The sequence below is a fragment of the Schistocerca piceifrons genome, chromosome 6 (genome assembly GCF_021461385.2).
Source record: "Schistocerca piceifrons isolate TAMUIC-IGC-003096 chromosome 6, iqSchPice1.1, whole genome shotgun sequence".
In the NCBI taxonomy this organism is placed as follows: domain Eukaryota; kingdom Metazoa; phylum Arthropoda; class Insecta; order Orthoptera; family Acrididae; genus Schistocerca; species Schistocerca piceifrons.
In genome coordinates this window covers 394,364,230-394,388,962 of record NC_060143.1, presented here as the reverse complement: position 1 = coordinate 394,388,962, position 24,733 = coordinate 394,364,230, and the positions used below count along the sequence as shown (strand labels likewise).

The window sequence follows — 24,733 nt, the reverse complement described above, 5'->3', positions numbered from 1 at the left end:
TTTCTTTTGACAAAAAGTTGAACTTGTATCTAACGGTAAATATAAAATAAGTAAAATAAAGTACCTCCAGTGGTCGCAGGTTCCTTTCACAGTCGTAAGACATCACATGAATACTGTCATATTTTGTAATGTGTCTATTCATATTGTATACTGTAGACTCAACAGTATTTGGCTTGTAGTGCGGCAACTACGTATCCCAGTCCCTAGACAACGAAACCAACAAAAACTTTTAATATTTCAACTCTGAGTCAGACGGTACGTAGTTGAGGGTCCCCACCATCACATCTTTTATTTCTTTTGAAAGCCCGCGATGTATACCGCCACAACGTAGTTTGGTAATTTGCCGAAAGTCAGCGCTAGTCGCAAACATGGTGAGTTAGTTAGTTATTTAGTTGGTTGCGTGTTCCATTGATCAATCGCACGGTACAGTAGCCGTTGTGATGTGGAACGTCTCAAGTGCACGAAAAATGCACATGTGAAACAAAAATTTATATTATTTACCCCATTCCCTTAAATGGCACAAAATGCATATACTATATTTAAGGTTTGTTTATTCCTATTCAAAAATTCATCTATGGTATAGAAGGAGTTGTCAAGGAGATATGATTTCAATTTATTTTTGAGACTATTACTGCTGTCTGTCAGACACCATATTTCATCTGGTAATTTGTCGAAATTTTTTATAGCAGCATATTTTACCCCTTTCTGCGCCAAAGATAGGTTGAGGAAAGGATGGTGTAAGTCTTTCTTCTTTCTGGTATTATAATCACGAATGTCTCTGTTGTTTTTTAATTGGTCCATGTTGTTGAGAACAAATTTCATTAGCGAGTAGATGTATTGTAAGGCTGTTGTAAGAAATCCCAATCTTTTAAAAAGCTGCCTACAAGATGTGCAGCTATGAACCCCACACATTATTCTGACCACTTTCTTTTGAGCAATGAATACTTTTTGTCTAAATGTTGAGTTACCCCAAAACATTATTCCGTATGACATCAGAGAGTGAAAGTATGCAAAGTATGTTAGCTTACTAATTTCTATATCCTCAAAATTGGTAATTATTCTGATCGCAAAAAATGCTGAACCTAGTCGCTTTATGAGATCCAAAATATGAATTTTCCGACTAGGATTCTCATCTATATGTACACCCAAAAACTTAGTATCCTCTACCCTGTCTACTGACTTCCGTTGATGTGTTATATTTATTGAAGGAATTGTACTTTTTGCAGCAGAAAATGTGATGTACTGTGTTTTTCCAAAGTTTAGAGCAAGCCAATTTGCAGAAAACCGATTAATTACTTTTCCAAACAACTTATTTGTATCATTTTCAATTTGACTTTCTTCTACTGGATTAATTATGATACTTGTATCATCAACAAATAGTGTCAGTTTAGCTTCCTGTTTCAGATAGGAAGGGAGGTCATTCACATATATTAAGAACAGAGGGGGACCCATGACTGAACCCTGTGGAACACCTAATGTAATTTCACCCCAGTTAGATCAAGTGGCAAACTTATTTAAATCACTTGACCCATATAAGGAAACTTTTTGCTTCCTGTTCTGTAGGTATGACTTAAACCACTCATATGCTATTTCATTTATGCCATAGAATTGTAGTTTATGTAACACAATGTCAGGGTCAGAGCGAGCTTTCTGTGTGTTGGAGTTCATGAAATGGCCTCCCCGATCACCAGATCTCACTCCGTGTGACTTTTTTCGGCGGGAACACATCGAAGATCTGGTGTACGTACCGCCTCTACCACGTGATGTAGCAGAGCTCCGGGAAAGAGTACGGGAAGCGACTGCCACAGCCGATGATGCCATGCTGGGATGGGTATGGCAAGAATTCGATTACCGTATTGATGTCTGCCGGGTCACTAACGGTTCGCATACCGAATGTTTGTAAAAAAAAAACTTTCAGAGTTTCTCTTCAAAATGTAATATGCGTGACATCTGCACAATGTTTAGTTCTTGTGCAACAAATAATTGAAAGTGTTCCCAGACTTTATGTACACCCAGTATAGTTTACTTTCCCAACAACCCTACAGAAGTCTAGCCAGTGAAGTGTATTGAGTAGGAAACACGTCCTAACTTTGAGACAAACACCGACGAAAATTTAGTTAGAGTAATAATTATAAATTAACCCACCTGGCATATCGCCCCGTTACAGCTAGCATACCTAGGAATAACACTCGATCATACCGTCAAGCACAATGATCACAGAATAGATTTTGATGAGATGGTGCTGGAGCACATAAACTTGCTTGTGAAATGCACACCAATGAATCCAGCAGCCATGACATTTGTTGTTATACCAATAGAAAACTAAATATTAATTTCGGGCTATTAGTTTACTATATCATAGAAATCAATTTAGGATCCTCTGTCATATGTATAATTTTGACCAGAAAGGTATCAGACAGCCTCTATAGTTTTCCTGCGTCACTATCCGAGTGATATCGAAAGGGGTTGCGCAATGGTTAGCACACTGGATTCGCATTCGGGAGGACGTTCGGCCATCCAGATTTAAGTTTTCGTGATTTCCCTAAACGGCTTCAGGAAAATGCCGGGATGCTCTTTTGAAAGGGCACGGCCTGTTTCCTTCCCCATCCTTGACACAATCCGAGCTTGTGCTTCATCTCTAATGACATCAGTGTTGATGGGACATTAAACCCAATCTTCCTACCTTTATTCGTGTGACAACATCAGCAGTAGCGTTCTAAAACTACAGCAGGCTACTGTAGAAATCTATTTTGCTTGCTTTAGTGTTTGCTTTAGTATGCAATCAGTATCTTACTAGATTCCCCTAGAAACAGGAAACAGTGAACTGTCTAGAAAATTAGTGAGAGTATTTGAAGGACTGTGTAACCTAAGGAACTTTTTTGTTCTACATATATATCCTCCTGTTTGTTATTAAAAAATAAACAGTATTTATAGCAAAATTGAAATTATCAACTTTAATTCAGATTTTATTCGAGAAGTGTTGATTTGTAACGTTAAACAGAGGGATATTGTAGTAAAAATAAAAAACAATAGACATTTACCACACAGCTCTAGGAAACGTAATTTTCAAAAAAAAAGCAAAATTTTTAAAAAACGCAAAACAAAAGCATAGCAAATATCGCATCAATACTTTGTTGAGTTACATAAAACATGTTTCTGTTATTCATAAACTACATCATACTTATAAATAATAACAGGCAAACTCTTTGATCATGATGAAGAACGTTCTACTGAGTACAAAATAACAGCAATAATGACGTAGATCTTCTTATTATGTTTGTGCGTGTGAAGTGTGCTTGCTTCAGAAGTACTTACGTTGGTTACATAAAGGTGCCGAAGTTACGCGATCAACTAATTGTTTATATTTTGTGAGGATATAAAGTACACAATATGCTAACACTGAAGTACGTGCTGTTCTAATTATGTGAAAAACAAACAAACGAAAAACAAAGAGGAGTCGTTGGCTCCGAGTTTGTCTCTCACAGATTCATTCATGTTTGTTTATTTATGTTTCTTTCCCTGTCAATGCTACCAGTTCTGTAGGTTATCCTACCATTTAATATGTCATTTATGTACTGTACCAAAACTATCGAACCGTACTTTTGGAAGAGCGCACTCCTAGGAAGCAGCTATGTAAGCAAGCTCTACAGAAACTCTTGTACTGTTAGCAGCTGTGCGAATACCCACCAGCTGGCGCCGATCAACAGGCGTGAGACGTAGTTTGTTTACACTCGCTGCCGTAACAGTGTGGAAACCTAACGAGGCTGAACGATGCTATGCTGTGTCATCCGACTGTAACTGGGTCAAGGCGCGTTAGTCTTGGAACTCGAAACAGAAACTGATGTAAATTTCTGGCCATTCGTAGTTACAAAACTTCTGTTACGCAATACTTTGACCAGGTGACTGATCGCATTCGGCCATGTCTATCTAGCGTCCTCTACATGTCATTTGTAACACGACTCAGAGAAACCGTTTATACAGCGTGTATACGATAAATTTTTACAACGTACCACAGATGATGGAATATCTGCGGTCTGTTAAGCCAGGAAACAACCTCAAATAGACCTACAAAAGCTACGTAAGCTTCACTGCAGAGATGACGGTTGACAGCGTCCCGGATGTGTTCCATGGCTTCGGATCAGACGAATCAGGTGGCCAAGACATTAAGGTGAGTTCATTACCATGCTTCTGAAACCACTTTAGTACAATTCTGCTTATGTGACACAGATAGTTATCCTGCTCGAAGATGCCGTCGGTGTTGGGCAAGACACCATGCATGAAGGGATGGAGGTAACCCGCCATGATGTTCACGTATTCCATAGTTATCACTGTGCCTTCGGTTACTAGCATAGGCCATCAGAAGCCCGTGGCAATGTCACTCATAGCGTCCGTGACACGGTTAGTGTTTCGAGCGGCCGTTCTGTGAGATGACAGAGTATCCACTCACTATCATCGACTTTCTGTAACAAGAAACATGGTTCACTCAAGAAGGCAACACGTTTCCATTTATACATCCTCCATTCTTGGTAATTACGTACACGCTTCAGTCGTAGTTAATGATTTCTTTGGGCGAGCATGAGAACAAGTAGGAATCGTCTGCTGCGAAGAACCATGCTCAGCTATTTGCGCTGAACTGCACACACCGCAGCACCTGTGTTTCCACCAGCATTTAACTCTGTGGCCAGATCAGCTACAGATCCCCGCCTGTCCTGCTTTACGGAGTGACCAAACCTCCGCCCTTCACGTTCTATTAGGAGAAGTGAACGCCCAACACCTTGTCGCCTACTCGTGTTCCCACCGTCCTTCAACGTCTTTCCATAGATGCACACGACTGCAGAACACCGACAGCCGACCAGTCTCACCGTTTCGGAGACATTCGTTCCTAGGAGGCAAGCCATAACAATCTGGCCTTTGAAGAAAGAGAAAATTCGACATCAGCTGTATTCGGGCACTAAAATAAATCCATTGGCGCCAAGTGAAAATTTGTGCCCGACCAGGATTCGAACACGGATTTTTCGCTTATGGCAAGAGGTAACCTTAACAATTTTGGCTATCCGAGCACGTTTCCCGCGCCACCCAAATTCCGGTATGTGGCGCACTACACAGTGTACCCTGTCCATTCACAGCCTCGCCTGATTCCCTGAAGAGATCGAACGAAGAGTACATCCACATTGAAGGTATCATTATTTGCAGACGAGGCGCATATATTTGAGTGTGGGGTAACTGTGCTCCTTCTGCACTCTTCGTTCGACCTCTTGTGGGAACCAGGTGAAGCAGCGAGCAGTGAGGATAACGGACAGGGGACACTAGGTATGTAGTACGCCATATTTTGAAATAAATCTGCCCATTGTCAAATTCGCATATTATGTCAGCGCATTTCGAAATTTGTGGCCCGTTTATCATCATTCATCTCTGCTTTGTTTATACAGGGTGGTCCATTGATAGCGACCGGGCCAAATATCTCACGAAATAGACGTCAAACGAAAAAACTACAAAGAATGAAAATCGTCTAGCTTGAAGGGGGAAACCAGATGGCGCTATGGTTAGCCCGCTACATGACGCTGCCATTGATCAAACGAATATCAACTGCGTTTTTTTTAAAATAGGAACCACCATTTTATTACATATTCGTGTAGTACGTTAATAAATATGAATGTTTTAGTTGCACCACTTTTTTCGGTTTGTGATAGATGGCGCTACAATAGTCACAAACGTATAAGTACGTCGTTTCACGTAACATTCCGCCAGTGCGGACAGTATTTGCTTCGTGATACAGTACCCGTGTTAAAATGGACCGTTTATCAATCGCGGAAAAGGTCGATATCGTGTTGATGTATGGCTATTGCGATCAAAATGCCAACGGGCGTGTGCTATGTATGCTGCTCGGTATCCTGGACGACATCATCCAAGTGTCCGGACCGTTCGCCGGATAGTTACGTTATTGAAGGAAAAAGGAAGTGTTCAGCCACATGTGAAACGTCAGCCACAACCTGCAACAAATGATAACGCCCAAGTAGATGTTTTAGCTGCTGTTGCGGCTAATCCGCACATCAGTAGCAGACAAATTGCGCGAGAATCGGGAATCTCAAAAATGTGGTGTTGAGAATGCTACATCAACATCGATTGCACCCGTACCACATTTCTATGCACCCGGAATTGCATGGCGACGACTTTCAACGTCGTCTACAGTTCTGCCACTGGGCACAAGAGAAATTACGGGAAGATGACATAATTTTTGCACGTGTTCTATTTAGCGACGAAGCGTCATTCACCAACAGCGGTAACGTAAACCGGCACAATATGCACTATTGGGCAACGGAAAATCCACGAAAGTTGAAGGATATTTACCATCGTGATCCACCGACAACGCCTGACAACATGCGTCAGCGCATTGTCAATGCATGTGCGAACATTACGGAAGGCGAACTACTCGCTGTTGAGAGGAATGTCGTTACACGTATTGTCAAATGCTTTGAGGTTGACGGACATCATAATGAGCAACTATTGCATTAATGTGGTATTTACAGGTAATCAAGCTGTAACAGCATGCGTTCTCAGAAATGATAAGTTCACAAAGGACATGTATCACATTGGAATAATGAAATAAAATGTTCAAACGTACCTACGTTCTGTATTGTAATTTAAAAAACCTACCTGTTACCAACTGTTCGTCTAAAATTGTGAGTCATATGTTTGTGACTATTACCACGCCATCTATCACAAAGTGAAAAAAGTGATCCAACTAAAATATTCATATTTCCTTACATACTACACGAATATGTAATAAAAAAAGGGGGTTCCTATTTTTAAAAAAAACGCAGTTGATATCCGTTTGAAATATGGCAGCGCCATCTAGCGGGCCAACCATAGCGCCATCTGGTTTCCCCCTTCAAGCTAGATAAGTTTCGTTCTTTGTAGTTTTTTCGTTTGACGCCTATTTCGTGAGATATTTGTTCCGGTCACGATCAGTGGACCGCCCTGTGTACTTTCATTGCCGCGTCATGTCCTCGCAATGCCACCAGGTATTCAGTTCTCGCGGTGGGTAGTGGTTTCAAATTTTCGCTCATCAGCGTGCAGGGATGGACAAAAATATGAAAACATCAAAAACATTACCATGCCCAATACGGTGTAGGTAAACCTCTGGTTTTCAGTCGTCTCAGAATGGATAAATTCAGGTCCTGTGTGGTTTTCACGTGAATCCTGTGTCATTCTCCCAGCAAAATAGTGGCAAGTGCAGCTCAGGGTGATGGTGGACAGCGATGATGGTGGACAGTGATCACGCACCCTTCTCTAGAAAATAGACCACAAGGTCTCAGTACCATTGAGATGCGGTGACTGCGGCGGACGAGAGAGACTCGACAATTCATCCTCGTGCTTACAAAACCAGTCCTGGACGGTGTGAATTCTGTCAACAGTTGCGTTGTCGTCTTGGAACACAGCATCACCATTGTGGAACAATCATTTTGCCATGGGATAGACCTGATCAACCAAAATTGACACATAGCCCCTTGCAGTAGTGCAACCTTGCAGAGTAACCATGGAGCCCATGGAAGTCCACAATCTGGCTGCCCAAATAATTCACTCTTTGGATGTAAAATCGGCCAGACGTTGGATATAGTGTGACGTAACGACATTGTCGCATTGCTCCACAGTCTCGGTTTTATGGCTTCGGCAGCACGTTTTCCTGTTGCGAGCATTTGTACCACTGATAAGTAGTTATGGGATTCTTCGCCTTGCAATTCCCAGCTCATGGAGCTCCGTCAATGTTGTTTGGTGCTGACAGGGTTGGTGAGGTTTGCAGTGACTTTTGCAGCTGTTTTCCTCTTATTTTGCGTCTCAGTCTTCTTAAATGACTGTTTCTCACGATCACTCAGCACACCCTTTCGTCCTCGTTACGACTTAACGGATGATTTTTTTTCTCTTTTCCCTATACGAGGTATAAATCTTCGATCCGGTACCTCTTGGAACTACCTTGGTTACGTAAGCAGTCACCATATGAGAACCAACAATTTGACACTTGTACGTTTTGCGGCCATTATACAGCTGCCATTTGTGGTTAAATACAACAGCGAAACCTGCACGCTTGGCTAGCAGCTGCATTTATGTTGAAGCATGCGATTCTCGCGGTGGTCCCATATTTTCGTCTAACCCATGTAGCTGGCAAAGCACAAATGCTAGCAAGCAGTATGATGATAATTTATTGACGGGGCAGTGTATAAATTACGTTGCTGTGCTTTGCTTGTTTTTTGTTAATGTTCGGCTATTTCATATTTTATAGAGTGCCCTTCTTGATGGGGTACGATGAATTAATTAACCAACCCCGCCAAACACGAACAGTGCTCTTACATGAGTTGTGGCTGTGGTATAAAGGTTGACCGCTACAAGCTCATGGCATCATTCATCAGTTCACCTGGTGATAACAACGACATCTGTTGTCGAAATACTGTGCATGTTTGCTGCAATAATTACAGTAAATCCCGACTATGTTAGTCCTTCGAAAGGAATTAGAAGTTTGGCCATGAGCACACGCTTTCGAAGGAATCATACTACGTTTCATTATCTAAAAGGTTATGTTTTGACAGGAGACAGAATTTAAGTCAACGGGGATCGAACCAGTGTTATTCGAGTTGCAAAGTGAAACTGCAGTTTTGTAAATCAAACAATCACCAGCCTAATTAGGCAAAATGTTTCCAAGTAAATATACTCTTAATCAAGAAAACCGACTACTGTATATGACAACTTTAAATTGCAACCTGTTTTGTAAATCGGATACATAACAATAGCCCAGTCTAGCTAGTATTTGAAAAGTAACTATTCACGAGCAACACAGACAAAAGCTTCAAATATTCTGGAAATAGACTGTGGCTCACTAACGCATATATTCTGTTTCAGAGCAAGAAAGATAATTTTCATTACACAGCACCACTTAATAAGGGAGGAGCACAGTTAATTTCAATATGAGGAGGCTTTAAAATTTTGCTGTGGAGAGGCAAATAGTTATCAAATTGTTATTCTCACTAATATCAGTACTATTTGTTTTCAAGGGGAACACACAAGCGTTTGAACTATATAGAATATAAGTGAAGCATAGGGAGCCTGAGTTTGTTACGAGTCCACTAACTTATAGCCAGTTATGTTTATCATAACGGAAATGTCTCTAGAGTGATTACATCACCCCATAAAAACAATCCTGTACGAATTACTGAAATACTTGTTGAACATTAAGAGGGGGCTCAGGGACTGCACTGTATGTTAACTGGGCATAGTGCAAACACTTCTGACCAGGCATAGTAAAGACGCATACACAAATGGAAATATTAGTATAAAAGCGGTTTTGCAAACCTGCAAAGTACAGAATATTTGTGTTCGCGCTTAAACTGTAATAACCTATAAATATTGCTATTAATCATAACTCCATTCTATTACAACAATACTGAGCAAAGCTTTTGATTAGAGTGAAGGTTGAATAACGTAATTAGGGCTGGGTTGTTTTGGGGAAGGAGACCAGACAGCGAGGTCATCGGTCTCATCGGATTACGGAAGGACAGGGAAGGAAGTCGGCCGTGCCCTTTGAAAGGAACCATCCCGGCATTTGCCAGGAGAGATTTAGGGAAACCACGGAAAACCTAAATCAGCAGGGCCGGACGGGGGATTGAACCGTCGTCCTCCCGAATGTGAGTCCACTGCGCAACGTAATTAGGCCTTGTTCTTAGCAATTATGCTTTTGCAGTATTTACACTGAACTTGTGGAGCTTGTCATACAAAGAAAACTGACAATGGCCGTGAGAGCGGTGTGCTGACCACATGCCCCTCCACATCCGCTTCCCGTGATGCCTATCGGGAAGGGGATCACACGGCGGTCGGTCGGTACCGTTGGGCCTTCCTAGGTCGGTTCAGACGGAGTTCAGTTTTTTAGTTCACTAGAAACCGGACACTCGAAATAGGTTTAGCACTAGGAATAGGAACTTGTCCAGGTGAATAAGCTAGGAATAAATCAGTGTTCTTGAGACAAAATTGAAATTGAGTTACTTTGCAATTTAAGCAGCTTATTGGTCCAGGCACATAAATACAATAATAAACTTTACTTCTAGTGCAGGTGGTGGTGGTGGTGGTGGTTGTCGTGATAGTGGTGGTGGTAACACAAGTATGACGTCATCATGCTTTATCCTGGCTCTTGATGATGTGAAATTGCTCTATAAATTATCGTCTTGGCGCCGGAATGTTATGATTCAGAGCAAACCAATGACCTAATAGCCAATATACATCCACATCAGGCATAATTACCTCAATCTTGCCGCTATCCTTGCCTCCTTTAGCAATGAAGATGTTCTCCGTTTGCTAGCCGAGCACCGACTATCTCTCTCACAAAGACTACTTGCAGTACTTCGCGCCAAGCCACCTTCCCCTTTCTCGCCTCCACAGGTCGTTGCGGAGGCACTTCCTTCCGAATTTTAAATCTGTATAACCAACGTACCCTAAACATGAACAAATTTCTTACATGACATTTTAACATATTCACATTATAAAATAACATTATTTTGAAAGTTACACTGACAAATTAATTCTTGTTAAATAACTTTACAGAAAATAAGAACAATTACTTACATACATCATGAATCAAAGAACATAATAACATGGAGCAAAAACAATCAATATCGACCATAGGTGTTACGCAATGATCCGGCATTTCTCTCGGGAACTTTTTCTTCATTCTAAATATGGCTTGAGACATTCCCGTAAATCATTCTCAACAAATTCCGAGCCGATCCTTCAATAATAACCCGGAGACCAATTCCAGCCATTCCTATTCTCTGATCGATATATTGCTTCACCACTACAGGCGAAGCTGTCGCATTAAAAGGTAACAGGCAGGAAGGGCGGACGCCCCCCCCCCCCCCCTCGGAATTCCCTATTGTGCGCTAACAGTTCCCTCGCTTCGCTCAGAGGTGAACTCCAATGCGAGCAATGCTTTCTGGCGGGCTCCTCCAGGTTGCGAGATAAATCCCCGTGACATTTATTCCTCGCGCTGCAGAAAAGGTCGCTCGCTAGGGACTATAGGGCGCTGCGCGTGATGTCGGATCGTATTAATGCCTCAGGGCAGCCTTTGTGACCTGCTTACTGCTGGCAAGTGAAATGTTACACCGCCCACCTGGAAATCCTATAGTAATGTGCCAATAGACGGGTGTACATTTTCTGCAGGTTCTGCTTCAGAGGTTTGATTAACTTTTAAAATGACGCCATGTGAGAGCTTTAGCTGGCGTTAATTCTTTAATAAGCGACCGATTTTGATCAAAGACCATTTTCCAGCACAGCTTCGGTTACAATGCAATACAGTGACGTCAAAAATTAGCACAAAATCAATTCGTCAACAGCAAATTATATATGGAGCAAACATGCCCATGATGTAGAATACGTTAGGGGGAGCTGCCCCAGTGGCAGAGACTTTTACAAGATCCGTATGAGCAGATTACAATAAAACTGTTTCGTGGTGAAAATGTACGACGCTAATACCAAAAACTCACAAAAATAAGTCATTTTAATACTATTAATTATATTTTTTAAATGTCTGTAAAGATATTCTTCAACACTGATCCCAACGCCCGACGCACGGTATGAGGACCAAAACATTGCAAACTTAACACACAAAAAAAATTAAAATGTAACAGCAATATCTCCCGGGTTCGATTCCCAGCGGGGTCAGGGATTTTCTCTGCCTCGTGATGACTGGCTGTTGTGTGATGTTCTTAGGTTAGTTAGGTTTAAGTAGTTCTAAGTTCTAGGGGACTAATGACCATAGATGTTAAGTCCCTTAGTGCTCAGAGCCATTTGAACCATTGAACAGTAATATCAACGTTGTTATAAGCATTCAAAATAACCATTCATTGTTCTCTTTTGAAACGTTCTCCTCTTTGAAGGCTGGCACAGTAGCAACACGGTAAGGAAAATTCGGAATTCCGCTTGACGAAACCTAGAAAAAATTATTGCCTGCGGTTTTCTTGTTCCTGTTGAATTGAAACGTTCCGGTTAACCATAAACTGATTTTTGTTTAGTTTTAAGGCAAGAAACAGTTATCTAAATGCTTAAGATGTTTGAGTAGCTCATCTTCCAGTTCACCAGTGAAAGTGTCTTCGCCAAGTAGGTAACACTGTTGCACATTCTCCTCTTCTTAATGGGAGCAACACTTCTTCCTAATCAACACTTAGAGGCCGAAATGTGTTCTTCTGGTCCCTTGACGCTAAATTTTCCTGATAATACGCCATATTTTTACGTTGTCTTTTCATCCCATTTTGATTTCTATGAAACTGCCACGCTCACAATAATCCCTGAAAAATCAAAGACAGCTTCAGTATGTTTGTCTGTGGAACTAGTTCTCTGTCAGAGACTGAGGCCAACACGCTAGGTTTTAGAAGATTTACTGCTATTCAGATCCAGATAACTAACAAAGGAACGCATTCTAATTCTTAATTCACGCACATTACAATTGTTTCATTAACTCTACCAAAAGAGGTTCCGAAATTCCCATGAAAAATACCTGCGAAGCCTTAGTAACAGTGCACGCCCACTTAAGAACGGATTTCTCACCATTGGGCAAAGGCAAAAGGAAAGTGGCGTGAGAAACATCAAATGGGCGTGTTGCTCTACAATTGCAGAACTGCCAGCTTCTGTTATCTAACATGCGAATTGGTAGACCAAACCAGTCCGGTGCTGGAGCCTATGTGGTGGTGAGCAAGCTCGGTTAACGTTTACGTATTCTATGTCATATGAGCATGTTTACTCTTACACAGCTTCCTGTTGATCTTTGCCAATGTTCTCCTTTCTTGAAATCATTGCATTCCAATAGCTCTTGTTGTTAACCCAAGCCGTACTTGAAAGTACTCTTTGACCGGAACCGGCCACTTATTAAAGAATACTTTTAAGAGCAGCTTAAGGATTTACATGTCATTTTTAAAGCATATGTGCATTTTCTTGGTGATATGTTCTACAGGTTTAAAACGTCTAGCTACCTAGTATTACGAAAACGAACAGGCATTTCTACGACGGTAAGTCAGAGAAAAATCGTAAATGTATGACAGAACAGACAAAAATGGCACCAGACGCCTGTATGTTGGTAAGCTTATCCGCAGTAATACGACGCATAATCAGTCAATGGCAGCGCCGAGTCTCTAGACCACTATATATGCGTCACGTTTAGGATCAAAACCACTCGAAACGCTTAGTGGGTGCTAATAAAAATTTGAATGAGGCTGATGTCTGTCTTAATTTGTCTTTTATTATAAACAACCACCGATTTGTATAGAACGGTCGTCTATCGACGAAACAAAATCAATCAGAAATCCTTATTATAAATGCCTCCAATTGATCCACAAATTTCGGTGAAATGCCAGATATTTGTAACATGGTGCCACAATATTTCTATGCAGAGTACTGTGGCTATCTTAATATGAATACCGAACGCAAGATGACTATAAAATTCTGCGTCGAAATACCGTGGCAGAAAATTACAAAGATCCGGAGGTTCAGCCGAAATTTCATGGACATTCTACACGCTGGGAAATTTTTAAATTCTACATGTTTCTGTTTTTACCCACACGTATCTCCCTCCGTAGCTGAGTGTTCAGAGTCTCATGAAGAAGGTGCTAGAAATTCATCTATAAGGTTTTCCTACAATAAAGGAATATTAGTTTTTCATTACTACAAATAAACACTATGAAATGCTACATCTATTTTTGCAGAGGTAAAATTACAGCTCCGAATACGGCTTAGTAGCGCCTCAAAGTATATATAATGCGTTCTTCATTATAGCATCCAAGAAACGAAAGACAGTAGCGATACAACTACCCAAAGATGGCATCCCGTACGAAAAATATTACCATGAAATAACATAATCTCCTGCGAAACTAAAGAGAAAGACTACTGTCGCTATATATATATATATATATATATATATATATATATATATATATATATATATATATATATATATATAGGCATGGTGTGTACCGTGGACAGAAAGAAAACGTCACTGTATGCCCAACAAATTTGAAATATAAGCGCCTGGAATCAGACGTTTATTCCATCGTATTCATCTTATTGTGTCCTATTAACAATATGAAATGTTGTGATAGTGTGAAAATAGAACTTCATATATGCGTGGATTACAGTTATAGAAATAAATCCTTCTTTGGTATCTGCAGTGTCTGTCTCGAGAGAAAAATTACATTTATAGGTTCAGAACCAGGCTTACGCAGGTACTGCTGCTCTTGGTACATAGACAATCGGAAACCATCCACTTCGTTCTAAACTTATGTATACGCATCACTTACTCGTGCCCAACATACAGCTGCTGGGGCTTCAGCAAAGACAATTTCCTCTGTTGCTTCGAATGTAGTTTCGTAGCTGTAAGTGTGTCCATTAGCACTACGACTTCTACCTCACCGTTATGCAACACGCACTGTGCATCAGTTGTGCGGGCTGCCTAAACGGCAGTAGACGGAGCTACGCGACCACTTCCATAGAGTAATGTTTGACAATAAAGATAATAATCAAACTGTTAATGGATTGAATAGTAAATTAAAGACGGAACGACTTTTAAAATTTTCGTTTACTTTATGAGCTGCATAAAGAATGATTTACTTCTGATCTACATAACGAATTTTTTGAATAACAAGTGAATTGAAAGAGTGGATGCTATAGGTGTTCTGACATCGAGTCAATTAGATCACACAAATACTGTCAGTATGTTCGAATGAACAAGCCTAGAACCGAACCAGAAAAATAACAAGAAATATATAACGTTCGGTGACTAGTTTTACTTAATTGTAATTCGTTTTAGGAGAAACTCAATCTTTCCAGAATACTTTATGAATTGACTGGAGGTTTCATACCGTGAATTCTTTAAAAGATTATGTTTCTGATGCGCCGCCATTCACTCTCGGCTAGACATACCATTGTACTGTACTGTATTGTATGTTAACCGGGGACCTAGAAACGACGGAGAGGCTCCGTCCCTGCCGCAGCCGCAGTGGTCCACAACCCCACGACTACTACCGCAGTCCACTTCACCCCTCCACCGCCCCACACCGAACCTAGGGTTATTGTGCGGTTCGGCCCCAGGTAGATCCTCCAGGGAACGTCTCACACCAGACGAGTGTAACCCCTATGTTTGCGTGGTAGAGTAAAGAGTAATGGTGGGGTACGCGTACGTGCAGAACTTGTTTGCGCAGCAATCGCCGTCATAGTGTAACTGAGGCGGAATAAGGGGAACCTGCATTCGCCGAGGCAGACGGAAAACCGCCTAAAAACCATCAACAGACTGGCCGGTTCACCGGACCTCGACACAAATCCGCCGGGCGGATTCGTGTCGGGTACCAAGCGCTCCTTCCCGCCCGGAAAGCCAGACATACCATTACTATACGCACGATATAACTTGGCGCTCTTTCTAGGGCATGCTGAGAGCGTGAGCACGCTATCTTCGCCTAACACAGAAGCTGCTGCTGAATGAGAACAGATATGTTGGAGGTAATGCCCCTCCTCCTCCTTGCCTCCTTGAAAGGCAGGCAGGACGCTGGAATCAACATCCAACATCGCGTTCACAGTGCCTACTACAATTATATATTGCTACTTTTTTTTTAGACATCAGACTTCTGACTGGTTTGATACGGCCCGCCACGAATATTGCTACAATGCGCTGTATTCTCCCCTACCTCAGTTACATTGGCCACAAAAAAATCCATCCGGCCTGAAGTGATCCGACCTTCACCGATACCTTCGCAGCCATAAAAGTGCCAAGATATATTCTGCGTAGGATACCTTTATAGAAAACGTGTAGTATCGAGGATGTATGATTATGTAATAACTATCAGTTAGTTTTCTTGGCTGCCACGAGGCTTCGACAGATGAACAACATACGGAACAAAATCCACATACTGGCGAAGCAGCAGCTTATGCCATTGCTAAATGATGAATCAAACTCATACCACTTAAAATGATACCATATGTAGACTAAACAATTTTACAAAGTGCAACAACTAACATTACGCCCTGCTTCTCTAGCTGTTTTTTTATAGTTTACGTTGTCGTTGTTGTCATCAGTTCGAAGACTGATTGACAAACCCTTGGCGACACTGTACAATTTTTAGCTATTAGTTTACTCATACCGAGTGTGAAGGGGCGATCTGTGTTTACTTTCCTAGAAGAAGAAAAACTTCTTAACCAAGATCGTAATAAAACACTATATTGTGGACAACCGGTTTAATAAACTACACTACTGGCCATTAAAATTGCTACACCAAGAAGAAATGCAGATGATAAACGGGTATTCATTGGACAGATATTTCATATTAGAACTGACATGTGATTACATTTTCACGCAGTTTGGGTGCATAGATCCTGAGGAATCAGTGCCCAGAACAACCACCTCTGGCTGTAATAACAGCCTTGATACGCCTGGGCATTGAGTCAAACAGAGCTTGGATGGCGTGTACAGGTACAGCTGCCCATGCAGCTTCAACACAATACGAGTAGTGACCGGCGTAATGTGACGAGCCAGTTGCTCGGCCACCATTGACCAGACGTTTTCAATTGGTGAGAGATCTGGAGAACGTGCTGGCCAGAGCAGCAGTCGAGCATTTTCTGTATTAAGAAAGGCCCGTACAGGACCTGCAACATGCGGTCGTGCATTATCCTGCTGAAATGTATGGTTTCGCGGGTCGTAACACATCTGAAATGTAACGTCCACTGTTCAAAGTGCCGTCAATGCGAACAAGAGGTGACCGAGACGTGTAACCAATGGCACCCCATACCATCACGCCGGGTGATACTCCAGTATGGCGATGACGAATACACGCTTCCAATGTGCGTTCACCGCGATGTCACCAAACACAGATGCGACCATCATGATGCTGTAAACAGAACCTAGATTCATCCGAAAAAATGACGTTTCGTCATTCGTGCACCCAGGTTCGTCGCTGAGTACACCATCGCAGGCGCTCCTGTCTGTGATGCAGCATCAAGGGTAACTGCAGCCATAGTCTCCGAGCTGATAGTCCATGCTGATGCAAACGTCATCGAACTGTTCGTGCAGATGGTTGTTGTCTTGCAAACGTCCCCATCTGTTGACTCAGGGATCGAGACGTGGCTGCACGATCCGTCACAGTCATGCGGATAATATGCCTGTCATCTCGACTGCTAGTGATACGAGACCTTTGGGATCCAGCAGGGCGTTCCGTATTACCCTCCTGAACCGACCGATTCCATATTCTGCTAACAGTCATTGGATCTCGACCAAGGCGAGCAGCAATGTCGCGATACGATAAACCGCAATGGCGATAGGCTACAATCCGACCTCTATCAAAGTCGGAAACGGGATGATACGCATCTCTCCTTCTTACACGGGGCATCACTACATCGTTTCACCAGGCAACGCCGGTCAGCTGCTGTTTGTGTACGAGAAATCGGTTGGAAACTTTCCTCATGTCAGCACGTTGTAGGTGTCGCCACCGGCGCCAACCTTGTGTGAATTCTCTGAAAAGCTAGTCATTTGCGTATCACAGCATCTACTTCCTGTCGGTTAAATTTCGCGTCTGTAGCACGTCATCTTCGTGGTGTAGCAATTTTAATGGCGAGTAGTGTAGTTCTACGTCAAGGGGACAGGTGACCTGAGATGTTAAGTCCCATAGTGCTTGGACCCATTTGAGCAACACACATGGTGGAAGGAAACGTTCTCCAGGCATTTGACAAGCCCTATCATCGGCTTGCCATAGAGCATGACGTGATTCATCACTGCAAACCACCTGTTTCACCCACAGTCCAGTGTCATCGCTCTTTACACCACCGTAAGCGTCGCTTAGCATTGATTCAGGTATGTGTGGCTTATGAGCGACTACTCGACCATTATACCCCGTTTTAAACTCCCATGCACAGTCATTCTCTTAGCTGGACTACTGGTACCACTTTGGAAATCAAGAGTGATTGCTTCTGATAATTTCAAGTGAAGTTTTACAACCACTCCCTGAAGTGCCCAAAAGCCTTGTTTTGTTTTAGCTATGGTTGTTTCTTTACGTTTGCGTTACACAACCACCTCATTAACAGTCGACATGGGTAGCTTCAGAAGGTTTGAAATGCGCTTGATTGCCTCACAGATGCTGATTTATGATAGGGTGCTTTGACCTACTGAAACGAACAATTACCGTATCCGAACTGCTTCCTACTGTACGCGCTACACAATTCCGTAAAATGTGTTGACATTCACTCAAGTGACATGTAATGACTAGTCCAAGTTGGAAGTCAATGAACTCTCCTGAGTGTCCCTGTCGGCCGGGGTGGCGGAGCGGTTCTAGGCACTTCAGTCTGGAACCGCGCAACCGCTACGGTCGCAGGTTCGAATCCTGCCTCGGGCATGGATCTGTGTGATGTCCTTAGACTAGTTAGGTTTAATTAGTTCTAAGTTCTAGGCAACTGATGACCACAGATGTTAAGTCCCATAGTGCTCAGAGCCATTTTTTTGAGTGTCCCGTTCCGCTGTTGCTGCTTCTCTACTCACAACACAATACTCCAGGCCCTCTTTTACTAGGCGTGTTTTTTAAATAATTACCGTTTTGAAATTAAAAAAAGACTCAATAATCTTATTTTTACATGAAAGCCTGTACCTTAATCTACGCACTGACGCCATTACAGCCTCATTCTTCCTTGTTTACGCTGTGTACTGAGTGTTTAAGATGCCTCCGGTAATCATGAGTCCCGCCGAATGTGAAGTACGGGCTGTTATAAGATTTCTTAGTGCTAAAGGCCTAAAAGTGATCGATATTCATCGTGAGATCTGTGTAGTTTACGCAGAAAACATTATGAGTGATGGAATGGTAAGAAAGTGGGTGAGCGCATTTAAAGATGGCCGCACAAATGTGCACGCTGAACAACGGAGTGGGCGTCCTTCGGTCGTTAATGAAAGTTTGGTGCAGGAAGTGGACAATAAGGTGAGAGAAAACAGAGGCTTTACGATTTCCTCCTTGCGGGATGACTTTCCTAATGTTTCTCGTATTGTTTTGTATGGCATTGTGACCGAGCACTTGAATTACCGAAAATTGTGCGCACGTTGGGTACCGAAAGTTTTGACGGATGTGCACAAAACCAAACGTTTAGACAGTGCATTCACTTTCCTTGAGCGGTACCACAACGACGGTAATGATTTCTTAAGCCAAATTGTTAGGGGCCTACGTCACACCAGAATCAAAGCAGCAGTCCATGGAAGTTGAGCAAAGGCATGGTTTTGCTGCAAGACAATTCCCGTCCGCGTGTGGCGAATCAGACCAAAAATCTCATCACATCTTTTCGGTGGGAAACTATAGATCATCCTCCGATCTTGTGCCCAGTGACTACCATCTGTTCCTGCACTTGAAGAAACACCTGGGCGGTCAGTGTCTTCAAGACGATGACGAAGCCAAAACAGTGGTGATGCAGTGGTTAACAAGTCAGGCGGCAGACTTCTACGAGGAGGGTATTCAGAAACTGGTACAACGTTATGACAAGTACCTCAATATTGACGGAAATTATGTAGAAAAGTAGATTAAGGTACAGGCTTTCGTGTAAAAATAAAAGTATTGAGATATCTTAACACGTCTTTTTTTTTAATTCGAAACGGTACTTACTTAAAAAAACACGCCTCATACACTCCTGGAAATGGAAAAAAGAACACATTGACACCGGTGTGTCAGACCCACCATACTTGCTCCGGACGCTGCGAGAGGGCTGTACAAGCAATGATCACACGCACGGCACAGCGGACACACCAGGAACCGCGGTGTTGGCCGTCGAATGGCGCTAGCTGCGCAGCATTTGTGCACCGCCGCCGTCAGTGTCAGCCAGTTTGCCGTGGCTTACGGAGCTCCATCGCAGTCTTTAACACTGGTAGCATGCCGCGACAGCGTGGACGTGAACCGTTTGTGCAGTTGACGGACTTTGAGCGAGGGCGTATAGTGGGCATGCGGGAGGCCGGGTGGACGTACCGCCGAATTGCTCAACACGTGGGGCGTGAGGTCTCCACAGTACATCGATGTTGTAGCCAGTGGTCGGCGGAAGGTGCACGTGCCCGTCGACCTGGGACCGGACCGCAGCGACGCACGGATGCACGCCAAGACCGTAGGATCCTACGCAGTGCCGTAGGGGACCGCACCGCCACTTCCCAGCAAATTAGGGACACTGTTGCTCCTGGGGTATCGGCGAGGACCATTCGCAACCGTCTCCATGAAGCTGGGCTACGGTCCCGCACACCGTTAGGCCGTCTTCCGCTCACGCCGCAACATCGTGCAGCCCGCCTCCAGTGGTGTCGCGACAGGCGTGAATGGAGGGACGAATGGAGACGTGTCGTCTTCAGCGATGAGAGTCGCTTCTGCCTTGGTGCCAGTGATGGTCGTATGCGTGTTTGGCGCCGTGCAGGTGAGCGCCATAATCAGGACTGCATACGACCGAGGCACACAGGGCCAACACCCGGCATCATGGTGTGGGGAGCGATCTCCTACACTGGCCGTACACCACTGGTGATCGTCGAGGGGACACTGAATAGTGCACGGTACATCCAAACCGTCATCGAACCCATCGTTCTACCATTCCTAGACCGGCAAGGGAACTTGCTGTTCCAACAGGACAATGCACGTCCGCATGTATCCCGTGCCACCCAACGTGCTCTAGAAGGTGTAAGTCAACTACCCTGGCCAGCAAGATCTCCGGATCTGTCCCCCATTGAGCATGTTTGGGACTGGATGAAGCGTCGTCTCACGCGGTGTGCACGTCCAGCACGAACGCTGGTCCAACTGAGGCGCCAGGTGGAAATGGCATGGCAAGCCGTTCCACAGGACTACATCCAGCATCTCTACGATCGTCTCCATGGGAGAATAGCAGCCTGCATTGCTGCGAAAGGTGGATATATACTGTACTAGTGCCGACATTGTGCATGCTCTGTTGCCTGTGTCTATGTGCCTGTGGTTCTGTCAGTGTGATCATGTGATGTATCTGACCCCAGGAATGTGTCAGTAAAGTTTCCCCTTCCTGGGACAATGAATTCACGGTGTTCTTATTTCAATTTCCAGGAGTGTATATTGGCGGGTCCGCTTCCCGTGTTATCTAGTGGTACATTCCGCATCACATAGTGGTGTGTGGGTACTTTTGATCAGATAGTGAACTTGTCACGACTTCAGGCCTCACAGAAAAGTTAATTTAAATCAGCCTACGAGGCGAGTTTCTGAGGCGGTGCTCGGTGTGAAGGTTAGTTAGGTTTAAGTAGTTCTAAGTTGTAGGGGACTGATGACCTCAGATGTTAAGTCCCATAGTGCTGAGAGCCACTTTTTGCAGGAGCTTGCTGTGGCTGTCGCTGGCGGCGCTGGGGGCGAGCCTGCTGGTGGCGGTGGGCGGCGCCGACTACTCGGACCTGCGCGGGCCCTACTGCGCGACGCGCGGCACGCTGGGCACGTGCTGTCCCAACCGCCAGGACGACTGCTCCGTGCCCATCCTGGGCACGCTCTGCTACTGCGACGACTTCTGCAACCGCACCAACTCGGAGGACTGCTGCCCCGACTACTGGTCCTTCTGCAAGGGCATCATCCCGCCGCCGGAGCCCGTCCGCGGTGAGTAAACACCTCTTCGTCTCGACCCACTGCTCGTAACAAGTGAGTGTGCTGCAGAGCCCCTGCTGTTCCGACAAGGGAAGGACTGACTCGGCATACAGAAAAGTCAAAAAACCTTCGGTGAAATTAAATGCGAGGGCGGTAACATTGAGAGCGCAATGGGAATTTCATTGTTAAATGCAGAGGAGAGAGCGGATAGGTGGATTAGATTAGATTACAAAAAAAATGGTTCAAATGGCTCTGAGCACTAGGGGACTCAACTGCTGAGGTCATTAGTCCCCTAGAACTTAGAACTAGTTAAACCTAACTAACCTAAGGACATCACAAACATCCATGCCCGAGGCAGGATTCGAACCTGCGACCGTAGCGGTCTTGCGGTTCCAGACTGCAGCACCTTTAACCGCACGGCCACTTCGGCCGGCGATTAGATTACAGATTAGATTAGATTAATTGTTCATTCCATAGACTCATAAAAGAGGGAATCCTCCTGGGTATGGAACATATCAGATAAACACATTACAAAAACGTAATTACAAAAACTTGAGTTTCATTAATTTTAATGATCCTCAGTCAATAAACAATAAAATTATGTACATGAATTAAATTTAAACTTTTAATATCTACAGGTATAATATTTACATCTGCTTTCATTAACTCCATCGCTCAGACATTTGCTAGTTTCTTGGCTATTACAACCAAGTATTCTCAAAAATTAAAGTAAATTATTTGTTTCATTTTATCTATTTAGAGTACGGCTCATAACATCGCAGTAAAAATTACAGAAACAACACGATTTTTAAAAAAATCACATATGTATAAACAAAACAATAAATAACAGTTTGTATATAAGGACACCACCAATTGTAAATTTAGACTCTCAGAAGAGCAATCACAAACAAACGTCCAGCTTAGATAAGTAGATTGCCTCTTGGGTCGTCATTAGGAAATCCTGTGGGTCACCCTCATTGCCCTTAGTGGGCATTCCTGCACGATGTGATTGACCGTCTGTCTCTCAGCGCCACAGTCGCCAGCGGCCGAAGGAAGTTTACCCCATCTGTGTAAGGAGTCGGCGCATCTCCCGCAGTTGGTTCTGATGCGATTAAGAGTTGACCAAACTTTGCGAGGGCAATCAAATCCTTTTGGTTTACTAAATATGCATGACATATTGTGGCAGTTTACTGCTGTTCTGCTCTCCCATTCCTCTTTCCATCGGTCATTTATTTTAAAGTTGGTTTGGTGCAGCGCCTGTGCGGTCTTCAGTGGAGGATGCCTAGACCGGAGTCGGTTTCCTTGGATGTCGTGAGTATCTTCATGGATTTGTAATTGAGGGTTGGTCATGATTTTTTTAAATTCTCTAACCAGAGCGTGTTCTCGGCGCAGGTTAGGAGGGGCTACGTTACTGAGAACGGGCAGCCACACTGTAGGAGTTGGCCTGATTGTGCCTGATATAATAGGCATTGTTGCATTAAGTTGGCTATCTACCATGTGTGTGTGTTTGCTGGTGAGCCACACTGGGGCACGGTATTCTGCCACTGGATACACCAAGCCAAGTGCGGATGTTCTTAAGGTAGATGCTGTGGAGCCCGAAGTGGTGCCACAGAGCTTCTGCAATTTGTTGTTGCGTGTTTTAAGTTTCGCTGCAGTTTTCGTAAGGTGTTCTTTGAATGTTAGTGTCCTATCTAGGGTAACCCCAAGGTACTTTGGGTGTTTGTCCTGATTTAGTATTTTCCCGTCTAGATATACATGTAGATCTCTGTCGGCCATTTCGTTGTTCACATGGAAGGCAGATACTTCCGTCTTTGTAGCACTAGGTTGTAGCTTCCATTTTCTAAAGTACTCGCTGAGAATCCCTAGGTCACTGGTAAGGATATCTTCGGCAGTTTCTATATTACTGCGGGCTGTTGCCAGAGCCCAGTCGTCAGCATAACCAAATTTGCGCGATCTGGTTGCAGGCATGTCAGCGATGAAAAGGCTGAAAAGAAGGGGAGCAAGGACAGAGCCTTGTGGGAGTCCATTACTGAGTTTCATCTGTTTACTTCTCTCATTCCCCATTATTACTTGGAAGGTTCTATTTGACAACATATCGTCAATGAAGTTGGTTATCTTCTTGCAGGGGGCGTCACAGATTAATTTGTACACGAGTCCCTGTTTCCAAACTGTATCGTAGGCTACTGTTAGGTCTATGAATGCTGCAGCTACTTTATGTTTCTTCTGCAACCCTGCCTCTATATATGTTGTCAGGGATAGGACTTGATCTGTACAGCAGCGATAGGGACGGAATCCTGCTTGTTCGATAGGGATTTTTTTGAGTATAGTTTGGCCTATTCTGTTGAGGAGCAGTCTTTCTAGTAATTTATAGACCTTACTGAGAAGGGCAATGGAGCGGTAACTCTCTGGTCTATCGCCTGGTTTACCAGGTTTCAGGACTGCGATGATCTTTGCTCGTTTAAGTGAGGGAGGAACGTTACCCACTTGGAGAATGTCCGTAAAGAACTTAGCCATCCATTGTTTTGTGTAGGCTCCGACATGTATGAGGAACTCAGAGTGGATACCATCGAAACCCGGACCTTTGCCTGGTTTAAACTTCTTCAGGGCATTGGTAACCTCCTCGATACGAATATCTGATGAATATTCGTTTCAGTGACCCTCAGTTAAGAACAGTCAGATTATGTACAAGATTTAAAATTAAACTTCCACTATTTACGACTTAAGACTTACATCTGCTTTCCATACATCCGTCATTCACACAGTAGGTAGTTACTTGGCTGTTATAACCAAGTATTGTCAAAAATTAAAGTATAATAAATAGGACAGTGTCTTGAAAGGAGGATATAAGATGAACATCAACAAAAGCAAAATGAGGATACTGGAATGTAGCCGAATTAAGTCGGGTGATGCTGAGGGAATTAGATTAGGAAATGAGACACTTAAAGTAGTAAAGGAGTTTTGGTATTTGGGAAGTAAAATTACTGATGATGGTCGAAGTCGAGAGGATATAAAATGTAGACTGGCAATGGCAAGGAAAGCGTTTCTGAAGAAGAGAAATTTGTTAACATCGAGTATAGATTTAAGTGTCAGAAAGTCGTTTCTGAAAGTATGGAGTATGGAGTGTAGCCATG

The 24,733-nt window shown here is 43.4% G+C and overlaps 1 protein-coding gene across 1 annotated transcript in view; it reads left to right on the top strand.

Moving 5' to 3' along the window:
• The window catches only part of LOC124802731 (tubulointerstitial nephritis antigen-like), a 519,347-nt gene that overhangs the window by 449,827 nt on the left and 44,787 nt on the right, over positions 1–24,733 (top strand). The window contains exon 4 of the mRNA XM_047263700.1: positions 21,343–21,614. Within this exon, the coding sequence (XP_047119656.1) occupies positions 21,343–21,614 (272 nt within the window). The remainder of the gene's footprint in view (positions 1–21,342; positions 21,615–24,733) is intronic.